This window comes from Molothrus ater, chromosome 18 (assembly GCF_012460135.2).
Source record: "Molothrus ater isolate BHLD 08-10-18 breed brown headed cowbird chromosome 18, BPBGC_Mater_1.1, whole genome shotgun sequence".
NCBI classification, from domain to species: Eukaryota; Metazoa; Chordata; class Aves; order Passeriformes; family Icteridae; genus Molothrus; species Molothrus ater.
In genome coordinates, this window is record NC_050495.2 from 3734259 (window position 1) to 3754466 (window position 20208).

Below are 20208 nucleotides of genomic sequence, written 5' to 3' on the forward strand. Positions count from 1 at the left end.
AAATAAGAGAACAAATCAGGTGCTGACACAGAGGCAGCATTTCCCAGAGAGATACGATGTAGCTCGTCAGCAAAGCTGCCCTCAGTCCTGGCTGAGGACACACCCCTGGCCAGACCAGAATTGGTGCCACAGCAAAACCAAACCCCAAATTCCAAACCAGCCACGTGGGACAGCTCCTGCCACCTCTGCCTTTCCCCTCCAACCCTGATCTTGCCTCCAGCTCCCAAGTTCCCAGCTCAGCTCTGAGCAGGGACCAGCTCCCATCAGATGCAGTTTTTGATCTGCACTTGCAATTTTATTGCCATTTCTTCCCCATTCTCAGCCCTGCAGCTGAGTGCAGCCAGGGTGATGGATGTCCCTGCTGGGCCATGCATCTCCTGCTGCTTCTCCTGCAACCCACAGGAGATGAAGGGAAGTGCTGATGTCCATGGAGTTCTGGAGGGAGGCACAGCAGTGCCAGAGCTTGTGCACCCTTGCTCTCTACTTCCACAGGCCTTGGACACAGCAAGGGCATTTCCTTCCTCAGCCAGCAAAGCTCCAGGATCCATCTGATGAAGCCGTGGCTCTGCAGTGATTCTTGGGACAGAGCTGCAAACTGGGAGACACCAACCCTGCCCAGCAAAATGCCAGGTAATCTCCAACCAGGCGCTTTTTGCCTTTAGATTTCACATTTTTAGGAAAAGGAGGGGGGAACCCAGCCTGGCTCCTGCTAAGCAGCAGCAGCAGCACACAAAGCAATCGTTATGCCAAGATTTAGCTGTTAAATCCCTCAAGATCTGGTGCTCACAGAGCATAAACAACCTTTGCCTCCCAGCCTGGCTGAGCTGTACCTCCAGGTTTCCCAGCACAGCCACACAGACCCTCCCATACCCATCCTCTCCCCAGCCCTTTGCTGAGGCTGCCGTGCCAACAAGAAAGCCAGTTGCCATGGCATTTTTCCCCCTACAGACAGATGTCCATTAAAAACCAAGTCAGCCTCAGGTTTGCTTCACAGAGCAGCTTTCAGTTATTATTACCAGCCTGCAAGGAATTTCCACTGTAGCCCTTCACCTCAGATGTTTCAATGCACTTCAGGATTAATCCCTGGGGATTAGAAGGAAACTACTACAGAGCAGGCACAGGTATGCTCAAAGGACAAATTTAGGATTATGATTGTGGTTTATGTTTTTGGCAAATGACAACCACGTGACTGTGTTTGGAAAGGGTTGAATTTGTTACCTCTGGTGCTCTTTCCCCTGTTCACCGTGCTAAAATCATCAGGGAAATTGAAAGTGAGATGTGAAACTTTCCCCTCCTCAGGGATGTCTCACCTGGGGCTCAGATCTGGGATTTTGGCTTCAGGAGGAACCTCCCTGTCCTGGACAGGGGCATCACCCAAGGCTCCATCCATGGAGAAGGGAAAGCCCAGGCAGTTTCTGTGAGCAGGGCCAAGCACTTCCAGCAACCACATGGCTCAAGGAGCCAATTCCTTGGCCACATTTCTATTGAAGAATGGAAAAAGGGATGAATGGATCCCATACTCCCATCCTGGGGGCCAAGGGCCTGTTGGAAATGTCCCTTGGGAAAAACAGAGGAGCTTCCTACTGCAGTGCTGGCAGCACATCCCAGCATCTCTGCAGGGATGGGTTTGAAGGGAACAGTCAGGTATTTTTATTTGGACTCCAACAGTGCTGAATGTGTGAAAATGAGACACTGAAATTTAACTGTGCAGTGGAATTAGTTTTCCTTACTTAGCACTGCAGTGCTGAAATCCTTGGTGATGTCCAGGGAGGGACCTCCTCTCTCACATCTGGCTCTGAACTTGGCAGGGCTTCCACAACATTCCTTGTTTAAGCTGTGGCACTTGGGAAAGCTCAGCCTTCAGAGATTTTGGAGCCACCATTGCAGTTCAGAGCCCTGCATCCAAGCTCACAGGGAGGTTTCCACTGGAGCCTGGATCTCTGAGGGAGCCGAGTGCCACAATTGCAGCTGCAGGAATGACAGCTCCTTGTGGCTCTGGGGAGCAGCAGGGGCTGAGCACCCCCTGGCTGCAGGGTCCCAAGGGAGCACTCCCTTCCAGGCTCTCAGTCACTTCCCAAGGCGACACATTTGGATTTCTCCTCTCAGTTACAGCAAGAACAGCTGCAAATATGATCAAAAATATCTAATCCTCTTAACTGCTTCTGCAGCTTGACTCGATCACTGCAGAGGAAAATGCTGTGATTGCAGAGTGCTGCCTGCATTCCCACGTAAGCCTCGGCTTTTACACCATTGATCATTCCTCCACATTGATTTTTTGGAAGGAGGAGAAGATGTTTGGCTCCTTGTGATGAAACTGAGGGGATTTTTCAGGAAGGGTTGGAGGCCAGGAGCTCCCAGACCCCAGGCCAGCACCTGGCTCTTGGTGCTCCTTCACTGAACAAGCAGAATCCAGCTGGGATTTGTTCTTCACCAAAAACCAGAGCACGTTTGAAAGCTGCCAAAGAGAATTGCTTGGGAAAAGTCCTCTTTGCTCCTTGTGCAAGCCCTGCACTTGCAGAGGGAAACTCTTGGCACAGCTGTGCTTGGACAAGACCATCCAGCTTCCTCTGCAGCTGCAGCAGCATCCCTGTGTCCTGTGGATAACTCCAGCTCACCCATCTCGCTTGGCCACATCTCCCTTTCAGCTCCTCCAGCTCTCACAACTGAACTCCACACAGACCATGGATTCCAGCCAACAGCACAAGGAGTTTCTCCAGCCTAAGTTAATTCTGTTGGGCTAAGATTCCCAGTAGTGCAGAGGAATTGTTCTGGGAGATCTAATCCTGGTGTAGATGCTGAAAGGATTGATTGTGGGTTTGCTTTAGTTTTACAGAACTCTGACACACAGATCATGAAGATGCTTTGGAACCTCATTCACACCTGTGAGTGGGGGTCTCCCAGCACCCCAAAGAGGAGCCTTTCCCAAGAGGAAACCCAGAGGGTTTCCTTCACCTGCTTAAACCCCTCTGCTGTACATGGCAAGAGGCTCTTCTTCCCCAAAGAGTGTCCCACATCAGTGGAGACTGATAAATATCACAAATAACACATAAAAGAGGGAAGAGGAGACTGGGAGGCAGAGGCCTTTAAATTGTTGTCAAAAGCATCATCTTTGCATCCAGGAGACCAAGGACTGACATTGTCCTCCAAGGCCATTGCCACCACATAGGGACACTGAAAACAAGCAAAGAAACCAGCTCTGTCTCCAGGAAAAATCAGCACTACCAGGATCTCAGGCTGGGAATAAAGCATGTGCTTAACACAGCTCATCCTCACCCACTGCCCTCGGGCCCACAAACCCAGAGAACCTCTCCAACCACCAAATCAGCAAATTACTGAACCTGCAAAGACCAAAATCTCAGTTTCCTGGTGAGCTCAGAGCTCAGCTCCCAGCAGCAGCAGCAAAGCTTTCCACAGCTTCCCAGCCTCAGCAGAGCTCAGGAAACCCTCCCCAAAGAGCTCCCACCTACCTCAGCTCCAGCTCAGCAGCAACCCCCCAGGTGCAGCAGCTTTGGAGGAGCTGCTGGCCCTGAAGAAGTTTCAACAGGGCCCAATTTCCTGGTGGGGAAGTAAACATTGTTCTCCCGGAGGTGTTTGATGTTTTTCACCAGCTTGGGATGGAAGGAGTTTGGCTCTCCAGCTCCCTGGGAGAAGGTGGAAGGAAACCAAGCCAGTGTGCTGAGGTTTGTTGTCTAACTCAATTAACCAATTACTTCCAGGTCAAGAAGGGGCAAAGCTATAACTGCTCTTGCTGCTATAAATAATGTTTGCTCAGGGGTGGTGCAGGGGCAGGAAGCTGTAGGTGTGGGGTTTTTGCTGGAATGAAAGCAAATATCTCTGATTGCTTCCTGCTCCCAGCAAACCTGTCCCTGTTTTTTACTGTTGCTCCTTGGATTCTGGGGTGAACCCAAGCACAATTCTTGCCTTGGGAAATGTGTGCAGGAATTCAGGCTGGGGGAGGAATACACAAATATCCCTCCTGTGCTGCAAAACACATCCCAAACACCACTGGCTGTCCTGGTGTGGGATCTCCTTTGGAGCAGCTGGATGAGTTTACCTTTAAAACACAGTTATTAGACCAAAATGCCCATTTATGAAAAAAAAAAAAAACAAACAAACAAAAAAAAAACAACGAAACAACAGGGGGAGGAGGTTTTGGGGGAAATGGATGTGAATTTCTCAGAGCTCAAGGGAAAACAGACAAGTTAGTTGGTGCAGATCAAGGCAGGAATTTTCCAGTGGGCCTTAGGGATTTGGGCTTCAGGGGAAAGGTAAAGGGTGTGGGAGATCAGAGCAGCCCCTTGGAGGGCATGGCTGTGGGGGGCTCCAGCTCACACAGGTGGACACCTGTGGATCTTTGCCTCTGTGTCCACTCTGCTCACAGCACCGTGCGAGGTTTTCCTTGGGCACAAGCCAGAGATGTCACCTCACCCAGGACTTTGGCTCCTCTGCAGAATGGTGACATGAAGGGGATTAATTGGTATTAAGGGACAGGCTCTTCCCAAGGGACAAAAAAGGAATGAAACCCTGGAACCAGAAACAGCAGTGTCAGGTGTGTCACCCCAAACTGCCAACCCAGCTTTGCCATGGCTCAGGTGGACATTCCTGTCATGGAGCAGGGACAGTCCAGCCCTGGGCCCCAGCTCACCCCCAGCTGCCCAAAACTTCCCTCCCAAGCAGGGGAGCAGAGCCCTCTGTCCCCCTGTACCTTCCCCCTCCGGCCCTGGAGCTGCCTCTCCCTGTGCTCACTGGGAGCAGCTGCTGGAGTGAATCATCTCAGCATCCTCCAGCCTCTGCCAAGCTCTGCTGGCTGGGGCCCTGCTCCAGCTGGGCTTTTCCCTGGCCCTGCAATGGCACAGCCTCTGCTGCAGCCCTGCCACCTCCTCTGCTGGCAGCTGGCAGCTGTCCCCCCACAGCAGCCACAGCAGAGGCTCCAGGGCACCGTCCTGCCCCTGCTCACAGAATCACTTTGCTGTCCCACTCCCTCCCTGCCAGGAGGTGAAGCAGGGACCTTTTCCAGAGGGAACAGCAGCATCCAGGGGAGTTCCAGCACGTGCTGGCCACCAGCAGTGCTTTGGGGAGAGCAGAGCTCTCATTTCTTGCTCCTGCAGGAACATCTCTGTTATTCCATGGAGCCCACGTGGCTGTGTCCTACAGCTCCCTGGGAGTCCACCCAGCAAACCCCTGTGTACAGCTGGGGAGAGGTGTGTTCCTTCCAGGATTTCCAAATTAAAATGTCTATTTCAAGGGTTGTAACCGCAGCAGGAGCTCGGCCAAGCTCAGCTGTGCAGTGCTGGGAGTTTCAGGCTGTGCAGCCTCCTGCTGTGGGGACAGTGAGTCACAGCCAGGGCTGACCTGCTGCTCCACTTGCCGATGGCAAAACTTCACCACAGGCTGAGGTCCCAGTGCCAAAGCTTTTCCAGGCACTTGTGGGTCCTGATGAGGGGTAAGGAAAAGTCACAGACCAGCCTGAAGTGGGACCTTTCCCTTCACCACAAGCCCCAGTTCCCCGTGGGAAATCGCCCAAGGGAAGGAGATTCCCAATGATCTGCAGCAGTGAATAAACACCCAGACAGACACTGCAGGGTCTCTGCTCACCTGGGATGGTTTAAGAAGCTGGAGGCTACTCAAGGACTGAGAATTATTTGGTTTAACACAAAGCCTTCTACAATTCATGCTTTTTCTGCACAAGCTGCCCAGAGATAACTGCCCAGCCTTATCTGCTCCTATCAGCTCAGCTGGGCCCAACTTCCCCAGCCCAAAGAAGGCCAAGAGCTCATTTGGACAGCTTTGCCTTTGAGTTAAAAACTATCAGGCTTCCAAAACAACCTCCTCCCTCCCCTCAGTGGAACAAACACACAGAAAGAACTGCACGCTGGTTTAATTTTCCATCACATTTTTTGAAAATGAATTCCAAGATACAGTACAGCATCTTTAGTGTTCTACACAAAGCAAGCCTTCAGCAAAAGGTCAGAGGATCTTAATGGTGTAAAAATATATCTTAAATAAAATAGTTTCTCTAGGAGAGCAAGCCGTGCTGTACATCTCGAGGTCCTTAGAGTCATTTACAGAAGGCAGAGACCGGGTAGTACAATCCACACACCGGAAAAATGAGTGTACATTCCTGCTCCAAAGTCAGAAAAGGTCCAAGTTCCAGGTGGTGGGGGCAGATCTCCAAACCCAAGCAGGGGATGCCCAGAGTGCACTACCAGCCCTGTAATTCCAGTGAGGAAGTTCAACTCTCTCTGTCCATGCAGGCAGGAAGTGGATGAGACCCACCCACCTTCCCAGGGTCATTCCAGGGACTGGGACTTGTCCCTTTCAATGGGCCAAAAAAAGAACTTCTAGCAATAAAGATTGGCTGTTCCATGCCTGTGTTCCAGGCTGGACCTGCTCAGCCAGAGCTGTTTCAGTGTTCCAAACTAAGGTCATGATTGTTCCAACAAGGATCAGGATCATCCTGTGGCCTGGAAAGACAACTGGGGACTCCCCTGCCATTTTTAACAAAAGATCAGCCTTTAAATGCTCTGATTCTGAGCACAACAGCAACCAGGACAGTCGCTTCTCCAGGGGAAAACCTCCCACCCCAGAGCATTGAGTCTTAGATTCTAAGTGAAAACCAACAAAAAACCCAAACCAAAGCAGATTTGTGCACAAAATTCCCTTCCAGGACCTGTGTCCCTTTGGGACAAGTCACACAGCAGCTCTGCCAGCTGAGGTTGTGGATAGTGCCACGTTTTGGTGAGCACAGGAACTGAACCAAGAGCTGCAGCTCCTGGGGAGGACCCAGTGGAGGGGCAGCTCCAGGAATGTGGGAAGAGTCTGGAAAAGGCTGTGCTTGTCCCTCTCCTCACCTGGCTCTGAGGAGAACAGCTCTGGAGCTCCCACCAACAGTGCCAGAGCAGCTCAGGCAGGGACACACACACACCCTGCTCCAGGAGCACTGGGAACGTGCTCCTCAACCCACAGATGACTCCACTGAATTTGTAGAAATACCTATAAAATAACCACATTAAACAGCATCCAGAACACAAAACTTCCACCCTTTCTGCTCCACAGGCAGCACAGCAAGCACTGGCCTCTCAAAGGCCACCTTTAAAATGAAGAGAAATCAGAGGAAAGTCCCTTAAAGCCTTTGAATTCCCAGACCAATGGCCTTCAGGACTTGCCTGGTTTCTTACACCACTAAGATGGTTTATTTTCCACACCTCACTCCTTTTTCTTTCCAAACTACAGTTCTACTCCTGCACAGGCAGTTCTGCAGTGTCAGGACTGCACATACAAAAAGAAGATGTATATAACCTAATTTACACCGTTTTATTTAAATAACTTCTTAATTGAGAATACTTTTAATCCAGGAGAAGAACTGGAGAAGCCTTACACAGCGGGCTGAGCCTACTCTACAGCATCCCCACAGGGAATGGGATGTTGGATATGGACACACCCCACACCCCCCCACCCCAAAACACTCTCCAGCAAAGTCAAATGCATGACAGGAGGGGCTCTGAAAAGGAGGGAAGGCAAAATGGTCACCAAGATCTGCCTAAAAACAGCTAAATTGTGCAGTGAAATGCTTTTAAATACCACAGACACCTCCACTGACTTGCAGCCAGTTTTATGAGCAGCTCTGGAGACAATTTCTAGCTGAGCTTTAGTGAGCTGGGTGTTGCCAGCCCGAGTCCCGAGGTGAGCCTGGCCTGCTGCTGGCACGGCCAGTTCCAGGGTGGCAGCAGAGAATTCCTGTGCTCATTTCCCTCTCTTGCCACGGCCTCTCCTGGAGGAAGGTTTGCCTGTGCCTGCTGTGGAGGAGCTGGCAGAAGATGCCACTGCAATGTTGATCTGTCCTTCCTGGATCTCCTGGCGGGTCTCAGCCGGGAGGTGGTTGATTTTCTGTTGTGTCTCCAGGTAGAACATGACATCTCTCAGCTGCTCCTGGATCTCAGAGATCTGCAGGTCCTTCTGCTCACAGGTTTCCTTCAGCACCCTCTCCTCCTCCTTCAGTTTGTTCTGCAGCAAGGCCTGGTTTGCTCGCAAGCACTTGTTCAGTTCCTGCTCCTCCTTCAGCTCGTTGGAGAGCTTTGCCACTTTGTTGTTCAGCTGGGAACACCTTGCAGAGAGAAGCAGGAGTCAGGACAGCATCTCAGCCTTTTCACTGGATAACTGACTCCCAGCCCCCAACTCCACCTGGAATTTGGTTTTCCAGCAAAGATGGGCAAGGGGGGGGGGGGGCAATACAAGATTCTGAAATCCCCCCCAGGTCAGGCAATTCCATCTCATGCCAAATGCCAACAGCACAGGCAACAGGCAGAGTGTGCTTGGGAGATGGAACTGACCTTGGACACACACCTGCAGCTTTTGGTGTCAAAAAGGGCACAGGGATTACAAGGGACCCTGAGAGAGCTGAGGGCAGTCAGGGGCCTCTGGCCACACTCCAAGACCCTCAAAATACCACTTCACTGGGAGGGAGATGCTCCCACAAGGGTTACAGCCCTGTGATTCACAGACAGGGCTTCCTGCTCCCAGCAACTCTGCTTTTGCCCTGGCAGTTTGCTGGCACCCTCCTCTGCCTGTTTCCCACTCAGGAAGGTGAGCACCATGGAGCTCAGTGCCTGCTCCCTGCTCCAGCCAGGACTGCTGGGCAGGCCCTGGGCTGGGAGGAACAGGGACACAGTCCCACACAAGGATTGCATGGATCCACAATTCCCAGGCTTGACATCTTTCCTGCAGGCATTCCCAAGATCTGTGTTCTCCTCTGTGATGCCCCTGCTGAGCTGCCTTTCATCCCTTTGGATGCACCCACCAAGAACAGGCTGGCATCTCCCTCAGAGCAGGGAGAGGAAGGATCCCTGAATGCTGAACATGCAGAGCGTGGAAAGGGAGCTCATGGCCCCAAAGCTGGGCTCACTCAGACACTTCCCATTTGTGAACACCTACAGAAATCAGAGCTTTTTATAAAGCAAGCCATGTTCTCAGTATTGCAGCTTAAACAGCTCAAAACCCAAGAATAGCAGGAGTTTTGTTTTTTTTTTCTTTTTGGATGTCAGTGCACGGTGTTTTAATGGCTGCATGGAACTAAACCTGGCAGTGGTACCCACTTCCTCTCCACTGACTGCTTTTCTTTGAGCAAGTCATTGAGCCGCTGTTCCAGACTGTCACACTTCTCAATGGTCTCTTTAAATTTGGTCTTCATGTTGTTAATCTGTAAAAACAAACACAGGGGCATTTCCAACAGCTCAAAGTCCGCTGCCCTTTCGTCAGGACACTTGGTTTTCCAGAGCTGTTTCCAGACTTTGACCAATTCCTCTCCCCAGGTAAGGAAAGCTTGGAGCCAAGGCTTTGTTCTGGTGAGGACCCCCCGTGTTACCCTTGGATCCCAGACTCCCAAGGAGCCACGTTGCCGTGGAAGCTGCTCCCACAGAACAGCAACTCCGGCTGCAGATCCGTGCCAGGCACTGCCAAAAGCTGCAGCAGCTCCTTAACTTCTTCCTGCCTGCATCCAGCACTCCTTTGGCCACTCTCTCGTGGTTCTGGATCCATCAGCAAACTCAGATTTCCACCTCAAGGCCGAGTTTTTGCTCATTTCAAACTAAACCTCAGAGGATGAGTGTGAAGATGAACAGGGGCTGACTCAGCACTGACCCACTGACACCAATATCTCCCAAACACAAACACAAACATCCCCTGGCCATGGCCTTTCCTCTTCCCTCTGCTGCTCCTGGAGAAAGCCAAGCTCTCCTTCTCCAGGTGTCAAACCTCCAGCAGGAGACTTACAGGAAATTTAGAGTCAGGAATTCTTGTTTGCCTTCTGTTGGTGCCTCCAGCACGCTCACAGGCAGTGGGGCAGGAATTTAATGGCAAATGCTTTACTGGAGGAGCAGCCTGGACCAATGTCAGTGTCTGCACACGTGGGTGCAGAGCAGGTTTGAAGCCTTCCAGTCCAAATCAGGGAATGTTGGTGCTGCTGATGGTTAATCTGGGGAAGTAGCCTGAGCACTGATAATGGAACACACTGCATGGTGGCAGCGATCCAGACAAGACTTACATGGAGCAAGTGCCATGGATAAAATTATTGCGATCTTTAAACGTGAAACCACGTTTGGAGCAGGGATCAGAGTGGTTTCATTCTGAAGCTGCTTTTAGGATTGTGTCTCCTGGCCACTTGCAAGATGATTTTTGATCCATACTTTCCTTTTATAAGGCTCTCCATAGGATTCCTGGAACTGTTCTTTAGGACAAGGTCAATGACCAGCCTTTTCAACAGTCACAATTTCTATTTTTACTTAATTGCAGACCCTTAAATGGTTAATTAGAAGTCCTGAAGAAAGTTAAGGACTTAATTCTAAATCCTGACTCACTTTAAACCTGGTTGAAAGGATGTATGTAGAGTGAACAAGCAGTAGAATATCCTCCCTGGATTTTTCCTGGTGACATTTTGAAGCAGTCCTGCCTGCAGGATGCTTTATAGGAGGAGACTCTGAACTTTTCCCAAAGGGTGATGAGGAGAGAGAAGGGATCAAAAAGAAAGGGCAAATCAATATGCATTTGGAGCAGAGAGACAGTTCCACCTTCTGCAGCCGAGCAAATTAAAGTCATATTGTCTCTGCTCCACCAACATTCCCTGGAGATCCGTGTCGGAGAGACGGATGGCTCCGGGATCCTGCAGCACCACGCTACCTTCCTTCCACCACTGCTGCATTTCCCCAGCAGCACATTTAAATCAAGCTGCAATCTTTGTGGCAATCTACCTGCTTCTGCACCACTGAGCAGCAAATTGCTCCCTGGGAGCAGCCAGATAAGGGACAGATCCATCTTGGAGCCAATTTTCCCAGCTGGGAGCGGAGCTGGCTGCACGAGGCTGCGGCAGGCGGCGCCCAGGCTCAGCCAGAGATCCAGCAGCTCCTTCTTCTCCCACTGAACAGGGCCAGGACCCTTCCCAGAGCCCAGGGCAGAGCTCACCTCTTCAGCCGTGTCCTTCTCAATCCTGACAATCTTGTTTTCCCAATAGATCCGCTGGGATTCCAGCTGGCTCGTCAGCAAATAGGAATACTACAAACACAGAGACACAGAGCACTCAGGGTGGCCCTGCTGCTTAAGGAGCCCTAAGGGTTTCAATCCACAATCCATTTCATCAGTTTAACACATGAAATCAGGAGGTTCTTGACACACAGAGCCCAGCTGCAGATCCATGGCTTTCACCAGTTTGATTTCCCAATCAAGCAATTTTGGAGTTTTTTGAAATTAAGGAAAGCCTCTACAGCACAACAAAGATCAAGTGAAAATATCAAACCAAGAATTGTTTAAGAAGGCAGATTTTTCATGGGAATAGCAATAAATGTCTACAGGAAAATGAAGCACCACCCATCCCTGTCCTGAGAGTCTGAGATTCCAAAGGCTGAGGGGAAGAGTTCCCATCCACAACCCAAACTCCAGTGCAGTAGGATCAACGCACATATCCAGTTTTCCTATAAGGAGATTCCTGGGAAAGCACCCTCAGCTCTCTGTAACCAATTACTCCCAATTACTACTTCCCAATTACTCTTCTCCAACATGTATGGCCCATTCCAATGTCATTTTGGTATCTGAACAAGGATCTATGCCCTACATCCCATCTTTTCCCTTTTGGTTCTGCAAATGAGTCATGAGAAGGTTGAAAAAGGTGATTACTCCTTTTCATCAACCTAATAAGCATCAAATTAGGCATTCACTAGAGAATTAAACATGCACAGAGCCTTGATCACTCTCAGTAATTTCCGAGTGCCAAAACACTGAAATATTTCAAGAGAGAATGAATTTGGCAATCTCATTAGACAGAGAGATCTTACATGCTTTAAGCAACCACCTCACAGGAAAAAAAAGGGTTAAAATCAGCTGGTTTAGCATCTAAGTGTTATTCAGAAAATTCACTGAAAAGCAACCAAATATTTATGTGAGCAACGAGCTGCTCCAGTCTGGTCTCTGTGGGCTGTTCCTCCTCACAAACCCTCGTCTCTAATGCGGCTGAAATCGTGCTGCAGTGGCTGCTCAGTGAAGCAGGCATTTCAAGCTCCTCTCCTTTAGTTAGGAGAAGCTGGGCAACAGGTACAAAAAAATAAATAAATCATTATCTGTTCAAGGGAGGGGAACAGAACAGGGCTGGCACCAGACTCTCAGCTCTCGGTGCTCGCCAAGGTGAGCGCACAGCTGTGGATTCCTGCATCCTCCTTCAGTTTGGGAGCTGAACTACCCAAACTGACAGAGCCACACAGGTCATGGCTCTGAACCCAAGCCATAGATCCACTAGGAAGGGTCTGGGGAGTGACTCAGACCCACTTCTCCCTCCAGTGCCCCCGGTGTGCAGCAGCACAGGCAGCTCTGCTTCAATCACCAGTGACCATAGGACACTGCAGCCAGCTCTGCGCTGCATCGGCTCTGCAGAGCCAGGGAGAGGCTTAAAAAAAAAATTAAAAAAAAAAAAAAAAAAAAAAGGCAGTAAACCCATCCTGCTCCTGCCTGGAGACAATTCCAGGCTGGGAGCAGATCTGCTGCCTCAGCTGATGGGATTGAACCGTGGTCGTGGCGGGGTTGGAAGCATTTCTAAAACGCAGAGTCCAACAAGTGAAAATATTTACCTCTAATTGTAAGGCATCAATTTTCTCCTCCTGGCACATATCCCCCTCACACTCATACTGAACCAGCTTGCCATCAGTTTTGCTTGCCACCAGCCGATGGACATAATTGTCTGGGGAGAGAAAATCCAACCATGGGCCCTCAGATCTGAGCAACCCCAATCATGGAGCACAATGAAACCACCCAGACCCTGCCCCTCAGCCAGGCACAAAGCCAACACCACATGCATTTGTTCTTTAGCAGATTCCTCCCAGCCACCTTATGGGCTATTTGGAAAAAATACCTTATGGGGTGTAGCAGACCCCATAGAATTGTCTAAGACCCCATGGAGGGCTGAGACTTAACAGTAGGAATTGCTGAGTCATGATGAGATAGCAAAATAAGCTCCTGTCTTCTGCCTCTCAGACTCTAGCTTACCTCTGTAACCCCATAGGTCACTTTCCCCTAACCCCTACTACTGGACAAGTTTGGATTCCTCTGTACCCTATAAAAAGGGGCTGGTTTAGCCCATTTGGCAGAAGAAGAGCCATTGCTGGAACCCTTCACAGACCCCTCAATAAACCATCACTGTGGAACCACCAGGAGCTCTCCTTCTCCTCTCTCTCATCTGCTTCTACCCCTAGCCCACAGGTGCCTTAGCAGGCAAGAGCTGAAATCATAAGAGAGCTGATAATCACCAAAGAGCTGAAATCCACTTAGTTTGCTTAAGGTAGCCACAGCTATGAGCAGCCTGGGTATTTGGACACTCTGTCTCCAAGAGGGACTGAGCTATCTGGACAGGACTGCCTTGCTCAGGGGCAAAGCCAGCTCTGGGGCAGGGGGGACTTTAATGGGGTATGATGGAAAAGGAGTAACAAACATTGCAGAGACGCTGGACCTTGTGACAGAGTCACCTTCCCAAGAAGCTGCTGCTAGAGCAGAGATGGCTGCTCCCCAAAATCAAGAGATGAACCCAGACACAACTTGCTCCATTGGCAGCACACTGAGCCCCTGGCCAGCCCCTCAGGGTGCCCAGGCCCCCGGGCTCACCTCCGGCGTAGTCCCAGACGCGGTGGTTGGTGAGCTGCATGGCGTACGTGTGCTGCGTCTCCTCAAAGTGCTTGTAGGCGTGGCGGCTCACGTAGCGCCCGCAGCCGATGTGCCCGCAGATCAGACAGATCCACAGGTTCTGCAACACACAGGGAGCAGCTCTGGGGGGCAGCTCTGGGGGGCAGCAGCACCCCCAGACAGCCTGACCCACCCCACACTCCTGACAGCGTTTGCTTTCCCGCTCCCCCCTGCAGCTGGAAGGGAGCCCGGCCCATCAAAGGCAGTTACACCCCTGCAGGGGCTGGATAAATCCCACCCAGATGGGAGAGTGGCCTTGGCTAAGGAATGAGGGGTCTCAGCAAGCTCTGGAGGGCACACACTGGAAGGGCCACCACCATCAGGCTGGTTTAGCTCCCTGCTGTCACACTGATCTAAGAACCACAGAGATTCGTCAGAACAGGAAACCTGTGAGGTGACCTCCCTTCCCAGCACTGATGCAACTCAAAAGGAAAGCTGATACCCCACTGGCTGGTAAAACCAGCCCAAAATCAGCCTGAGAGTAAGCCCCAAAGCAACCCAAGCAGCTGTGCAGTCAGATCTAGGCCAGATCTCACCTTCCACCCACCTACTTACTTCTTGAACTCCACACTCAAAACACTTGTTCTCTTCCACGGGCTCTGGAGTCTGGCAGTACCTGCACACAGGGCACCTGGAGGGCAACAAGAACATCATGAGACACAGGGAGCAACATCTTCACTTTCCAGTCATGGAAAAGAGAGCCAGAGAGCTCCAGGGAAATGCCTTGTGCAGCAGAGGTTCCCTGTTTCACCCATGAGCTCACATTCACCCATTCACCCCACCTGAATTCACTCCACACAAAGTTACTGGTTTTGAGCTGGTGACAGAACAAAGAACAGTTCTCCCAAAGCCATTTCAGCTGGATTTGGTTTTGGTGCAGTCCAAGGGGTTTACACAGAAGCTACACACTGAGGAAGGGCATTGGAGCTACACACTGCTGGGAACAGCCAGGTGACACTCTGCAAACACCTCTCAGTCCTTAAAACAACCCTGAGGACATGCTTCAATCCCACCCCAACCCCAAGGATTCAATCTCAGTTTTCCCAGGAAGAACACCCCATAACTGTACCCTAAAAGCATCAGTAGCAGGAAGATCCAGATCTTTCACCTCTTTTGGAACTTCCTTGATGCTGCCACAAGGACAGAACAGCCCAGAGCAGAAGGAAGCTGTGTCCAGCCCCGGAGCAGCACAGCTCAGCTCAGGAATGGGATAACTGAGGCTGCCAGGACTGGTTATGTATTTTTCATCAGCTGCTGGGTAAGCCCCAGAAATCTTCCAGGTAAGAGACAACTGGGCTGCAGTCAGTTCCTATTCAAACTCAGGCACCTGCAGCCTCTGTGGTGCCTGAGCAAGGAGAACAGAGGTTTTCCTTTGTTATTTCTTTAGACTGGGAGCATAAGCTCTGTTTAAATTGTACATTCCATATTTAAGGGCTATTTGGGATCGTGCTCCTGCACTGGCTATGCTCCACTGCCCCAAATTTCCACTGGCTGGATTTATGGAGCAAAGCAGCCCTTCAGCCTGCACAGCTCCAAATCTGATTAATCTCACTGAGTTGTTACTCTGCCTTAGGAGTGATAGATCACAGAGAGCTACAATCTCCCTCTCATTCCATCAGAGAATCCAGGAATTGGGACAGCAGGGATGGAGCAGGCACAGGGAGGATCTGCAGCCTCCTGCTGCAGTGTCTGTGCCTGCCTGAGGCGCAGCAAACCAGAGGAATGGCAAACACACCCAGCTGACAGCAGCACTTGGGGATCCAGGCACACCAAAATCCCACTCCACAGGGATTTGGGAAGCTGGGAGCACCAAGAGGAAAGGCTCAGTGGCAGCAAGGACAGCTGCCTTAAGGACAGACACATGCCCAACCTCCAGCCTGCCCAGTGTCATGACACGGCCATCACTCACCTGGAACAACAGGAGCCTCCCCTGCCTGATCTACTGAGCCATCTTGTCATCATCCCTTCTTCCCCTGCCTTCCCCTTCCCTCCACACCTGCTCTTCCTCACCTCCTCCTCCTCCCCTCCCAGCATCCAGGTAGGAGAAGGCTGCAGGGCTCCCCACAAGGAGCTGAGCTCCAGATCCATCTGCAATGCCAAGGCAGGGCCTGGCCTTGCTGCCAAGGCTGAGTGAAGCAGGGCTGTGTGTGCAGCCAGGCCTCTTTAGCCCAGCACTTCTCTGCTGGAGTATTTTGAGATAATCAGCACTCCTCTACAATTCCCCCTGGGAATCACTGTTCAATTACTTTTGGCAGGGAGATTTTTCTCTGGGAGCCCCTTAATGGGAAAACTGAGCATGAGGACTTGCAGTAATTCCTGCCCCCACAGTGACCAGCAGAGCTTTGTCAGCACAGCCCCCAGCACTCCAAGCAGGGCCTCAGAGGTGGAAATAAAGCCCAGGCTCTCACGTGGTGTCCTCCCAGCGCTGCAGGCACTGGCTGTGGAAGCTGTGGTTGCACAGAGTGGTGAGGATCCCGTTCACAGACTCATCCATCCTCTCCAGGCACACGGTGCACTTGGGCAGCTCTGTCAGGTCCATCACAGGCAGGCTGGCCCCCTGCAAGCACCAAGCACACAGAAACTGCTCAGCACCTTCCCAGCACCAGCCATCAACTCCAGCTTCCCATCACTGCTGGCACCAGGGGTCAAAACCGTGACACAGGAACGCTGTGAGGCCACACAGTGCTTGGGATTTATTGCAAAGATAAGAAAAGTGATCCCCAACATTCAAAGGGCCACAGTGAAGGGGGCTGCACCTGCCACCAGCCCCACTGTGCTCTGTAGATTCCCTAAATTACAACCCAAGGCACGTTTAGGTCACAGCTGAGGCCCAAAATCCATGGAGCCACCACACAAACTCTTCCCATTCCACTGGAACGGGAAATGAAGGTGGGGATGATCTATTAAGGCATTTTTGCTGCTTATTCTTAAAAAAATCCTGTTAAAACCTTCTGAAATGCAGGGAAAAAAAACCAAATCAAACCAAACTTACATCTTCTGACTTGAAGACTTCAGCCCTTTCCACATAGACGAGCTGGCAAACGTCCTCCTCGATGGAGTTGAACTGCCGGCCATTGCAGGCCATGTAGAAACTGTCAGCATCAGCCTGGGCACAGAGCAGGGGAAACTGGTTACAGACAGAAAAACCCACCCAAGGGAGAGGAGGAGAAACCTCCCATGTCCTCCCTTCTTCCCTGGAACCCAGAGGGGCCTTCAGCCAGCTCCAGGCACTGCAGTTTGGTGCTGGGTTTGGTATCAGCTCTGGAAGACACAAGTGAAGCTCAGGGCAGTGACACCACACTGACATTGGAGCAATCAGCAGGAACTGGGGATTCCCCTTCAGCACCTGTTCCAGCCTTTGCTGGCAATTTCAGTGCATTTGCAAAGCAAATTTGGTCTCTGCAAAAATGTAAGAGGCTACTGTGAGGGACAGGAGCAACAGCTTGACTGTGGGGGAGAATCCATTCACCACTCACAGCCCAGGCACCTGCCAGGGCAAAAGAGGCAGAACCCAACCAAACCCTGCCAAATCCATCATCTCTTCTCCCTCAGGGGCTCCCCAAACCCTTTCTCCACAAGCACCAATCAGCTGAACACCACTTTCTCACTCTCCTGCTGATTAGGCAGGAGCATAAAGAACCTGGAGATTTGTTTTGCTACCTGCACAGCCATTAGGGGTCAACAGAGCTTCAGGGAATTGCCTGAGAAACAGGAATTTCAGGGTGAACTGAGCAAAAGTTTAGGGATTTGCTGCAAGGCTGTTCAGCACTAAATATTTGCCTGAGTAATTTAATGCAACAAGAGATATAAAACCAATTTCTAAATACTGCAATTAGCACAAAACTCACACAAATCCTCCATCTGCACTAAGGGCTTGGGGAAACCTCTCAGGCAGAATTCACAGCTGGGGGAAACCTCTCCCTGAACCCCAAAATAAATCATGTGCAGCTGGGAGAAGAGAATGTCCAAGTGAAAGGGTCCACAGAAGAATTAGGAGGGAATTTAGAGGCGCCCAGTCCAAGGGGCCTGAAGGAGCACACTGTGTTATCTGGGTACCAGTTCACCCCCAGGCTCTCACACTGGGGGGCTCTGTCCTTTCCACACTGGCAGTGGAAATCACCCAGCTCCTCAGAAAAGCAGGAAAAGTCTTTCTTAAAACAAAGGGAGCTCCCCTGGCTGGGTCTTTTCTGTTCAGCACAGCATAACACTCTGAACAAGCTGAGAGACAGCAGAGAACTCTGTAAATGGATTCATTTTTGAAAAATATCCTGCCAAAAGAACAGGACAGCCAGAACATGGCATCCACTGCTTCCAGGTGTGGGACTAACCTCAGCAGCCCCAGGGATTCTCTGGGAAGGAGGACAGGGCTGTTTCTCCATAAGTACAAGCCTGGCTCAGGGCTGCTCCATGCAGCCCCAGATCAGTGACCTGGTGTGACATTCCTGCAGCCAAGGAACGCTGGCAGCACCTTACCTGGGAGCTGAACTTGATGAGCACCATGTACTGGTTTGGAGTGGAGTCTCTGATGATCTTCATGTGCTCAATCACCTCGTAGAAGGAGGCCACAAACTTCATGAGGTCGTGGCTGGTCATGGTGGCGGGGACAGTGAGGATGCAGAGCATGGCACTGCGCCTCACATCCTCCTTCAGGGACGTCATCTTGCTGGGGACACAGCAGGGACACAGCTGGACACACAGCTGGACACACAGCTGGACACACAGCTGGACACACAGCCACAGCAGCTCTGCTGTCAGACTTTAACCCCCTTTTGTCATCAGGAGTGAGCACAAACAGGCATCCTTTAGCCAAAGATGAACCTGGGAGCTCCAAGAAGTGTGGAATTGTTTGACACCTGTTTTTCTATAAAAACAGCTGAGGTTGGCAAGCCCCAGATGTTTAGCACTATTCCTAGAACAACTGAGCAATGTTTGTTACTATTGCCAGTGCCCATTTGGTGGCTCCTGCTCTCCTTTCTTTCAGGAAGACCTGAAATTGGAGTTCTCAGACAATTATAGGGGAGTGGTGTGGAATTGGAACCCCTGGAACACAGGATAAGACCTCCATAAATAAACATTTCCCCTGCCTCACACAGCTCCCCAGACCTGTCACCAAGGCCCCAGAGATCACTTTTTAATTGTGGGTTGCCTTGGAAAGCTGCTTTCAAATGTGGTTTTTTTTTTTGAATCTGTGTTTGTCTTACACTCTCACAAGCCCTCAACACCCCCAGTGTCACCCACAGCTGTCACAGGTGCCACCCACAGCCCCAAGCTCCACCATTAGCACCAGTCACTCTCTGCATTCCCAGGAGCCACTCACCCTTCCTGTTTGTCCCCACAAGGAGCCACAGCCCCAGGGTGGCCAACTCACCCTCCCATTCCCACCTGAGCTGCCACGAATAAGGAATTCTTACTTTGTTTTGTACAGGTGCATAATTCCATGAACAATTTCGACCGAGGGGTTCCCGCTGAAGAAGGAAATCTGGTCTGGGAGCTGCTTGGAAGGAGAGTCTGGAGCAGCCTCACACTCCTTGCTTTGATCCTCCTGTTTGGTTTTGTCCTCAGCTGATGCAGCCTCCGAGGATTTTCTTCCCTCCATGGCAGCTTCTGCTTCATCTTTCACAAAGGCAAAAAGTTTCCCCTTTACTGAGGGGAAGGGACCACCAGGATCACCCAGTGCAGCACAGACACCCCAAAAATCCCAGCTTGGAGCTTTGTCCAAACTCTCCTGGAGCTCTGGCAGCCTCGGGGCCGTGCCCAGCACCCTCTGGGGGAGAACCTTTCCTTATCTCCACTCCAAACCCCTGACACAGCTCCAGCGGGTCCTGTCCCTGTCCCAGAGCTCGGGGAGGAAGCTCGGGAGGAAGGTGTGGATTGGGATGAGCTCAGTGGGCAGCGCCCACCGGGAATCACCAGCTCCGCCCCCGCACTCCTGAACTTCTCTGCTCGTTCCCCAAACCGCAGCCCCACTGACCCCGCAAACCCCACAAACCCCGCACCGCCGGGGATCGCCGGCCCTGCCCGGCCAGTGACAGCACCGGGACGCTCCCCCCACCACGGACAGCCCAAACCGCCGCCGGTGCCCGCGGCCGGTACCTGCCCGCGGCTGGATGGTCTCGATGATCACGTCGGTCATTTCCCTGCGGCCCAGGTGCTGGTGCAGGATGGCCGCCCGCTCCCCGGGGCCCTTCCCCTCCAGGCAGGCGGGCACGGCGCCGCTGCTCTCCGCTGCCATGTCCGGAGCTGCGGGGACAAAGCAGGCGTTGGGACCGGCAGCCCCGGGACGGCCCCGCCGGCAGCTGCGCGGTGCGGAGCGGGCCCGGCCGCGCTGCCCCGAGCTGCCCCGCCCGTGCCCCCGGCGGGGGGAACCCACCGGCCGCGCTGTAGGCGAAGCCCGCGGGCAGCGGGGAGGTCCCGGCCAGCTCCAGCCGGATCACGACCAGGGACACGCTCATGGGCTCCGCGGGGCCGCCGCCGACCGGGACCGGGACGGGCGCCGCT

General features: G+C 51.9%; 1 protein-coding gene across 2 annotated transcripts; it reads right to left on the reverse strand.

The window, feature by feature from the left end:
- Nucleotides 1-5876: 5876 nt before the first annotated feature.
- On the reverse strand, nucleotides 5877-20207 carry BRAP (BRCA1 associated protein). Of its 2 annotated transcripts, XM_036393372.2 has the most exons (12): nucleotides 20081-20207; nucleotides 19804-19950; nucleotides 19122-19323; nucleotides 18184-18373; nucleotides 16703-16816; nucleotides 16119-16267; nucleotides 14266-14341; nucleotides 13633-13771; nucleotides 12606-12715; nucleotides 10954-11043; nucleotides 9093-9196; nucleotides 5877-8104 (listed from the first exon to the last, which is right to left on the reverse strand). In XM_036393372.2, exons 1-12 carry the CDS (start codon nucleotides 20160-20162, stop codon nucleotides 7744-7746), a joined length of 1764 nt encoding a protein of 587 aa, XP_036249265.1. In that variant the 5' UTR covers nucleotides 20163-20207; the 3' UTR covers nucleotides 5877-7743. The 2 variants fall into 2 exon arrangements, with proteins under 2 accessions (XP_036249265.1, XP_036249266.1); XM_036393373.2 differs by lacking the exon at nucleotides 9093-9196 and having other exon boundaries at nucleotides 7842-8104.
- Between the last annotated feature and the right edge of the window lies 1 nt (nucleotide 20208).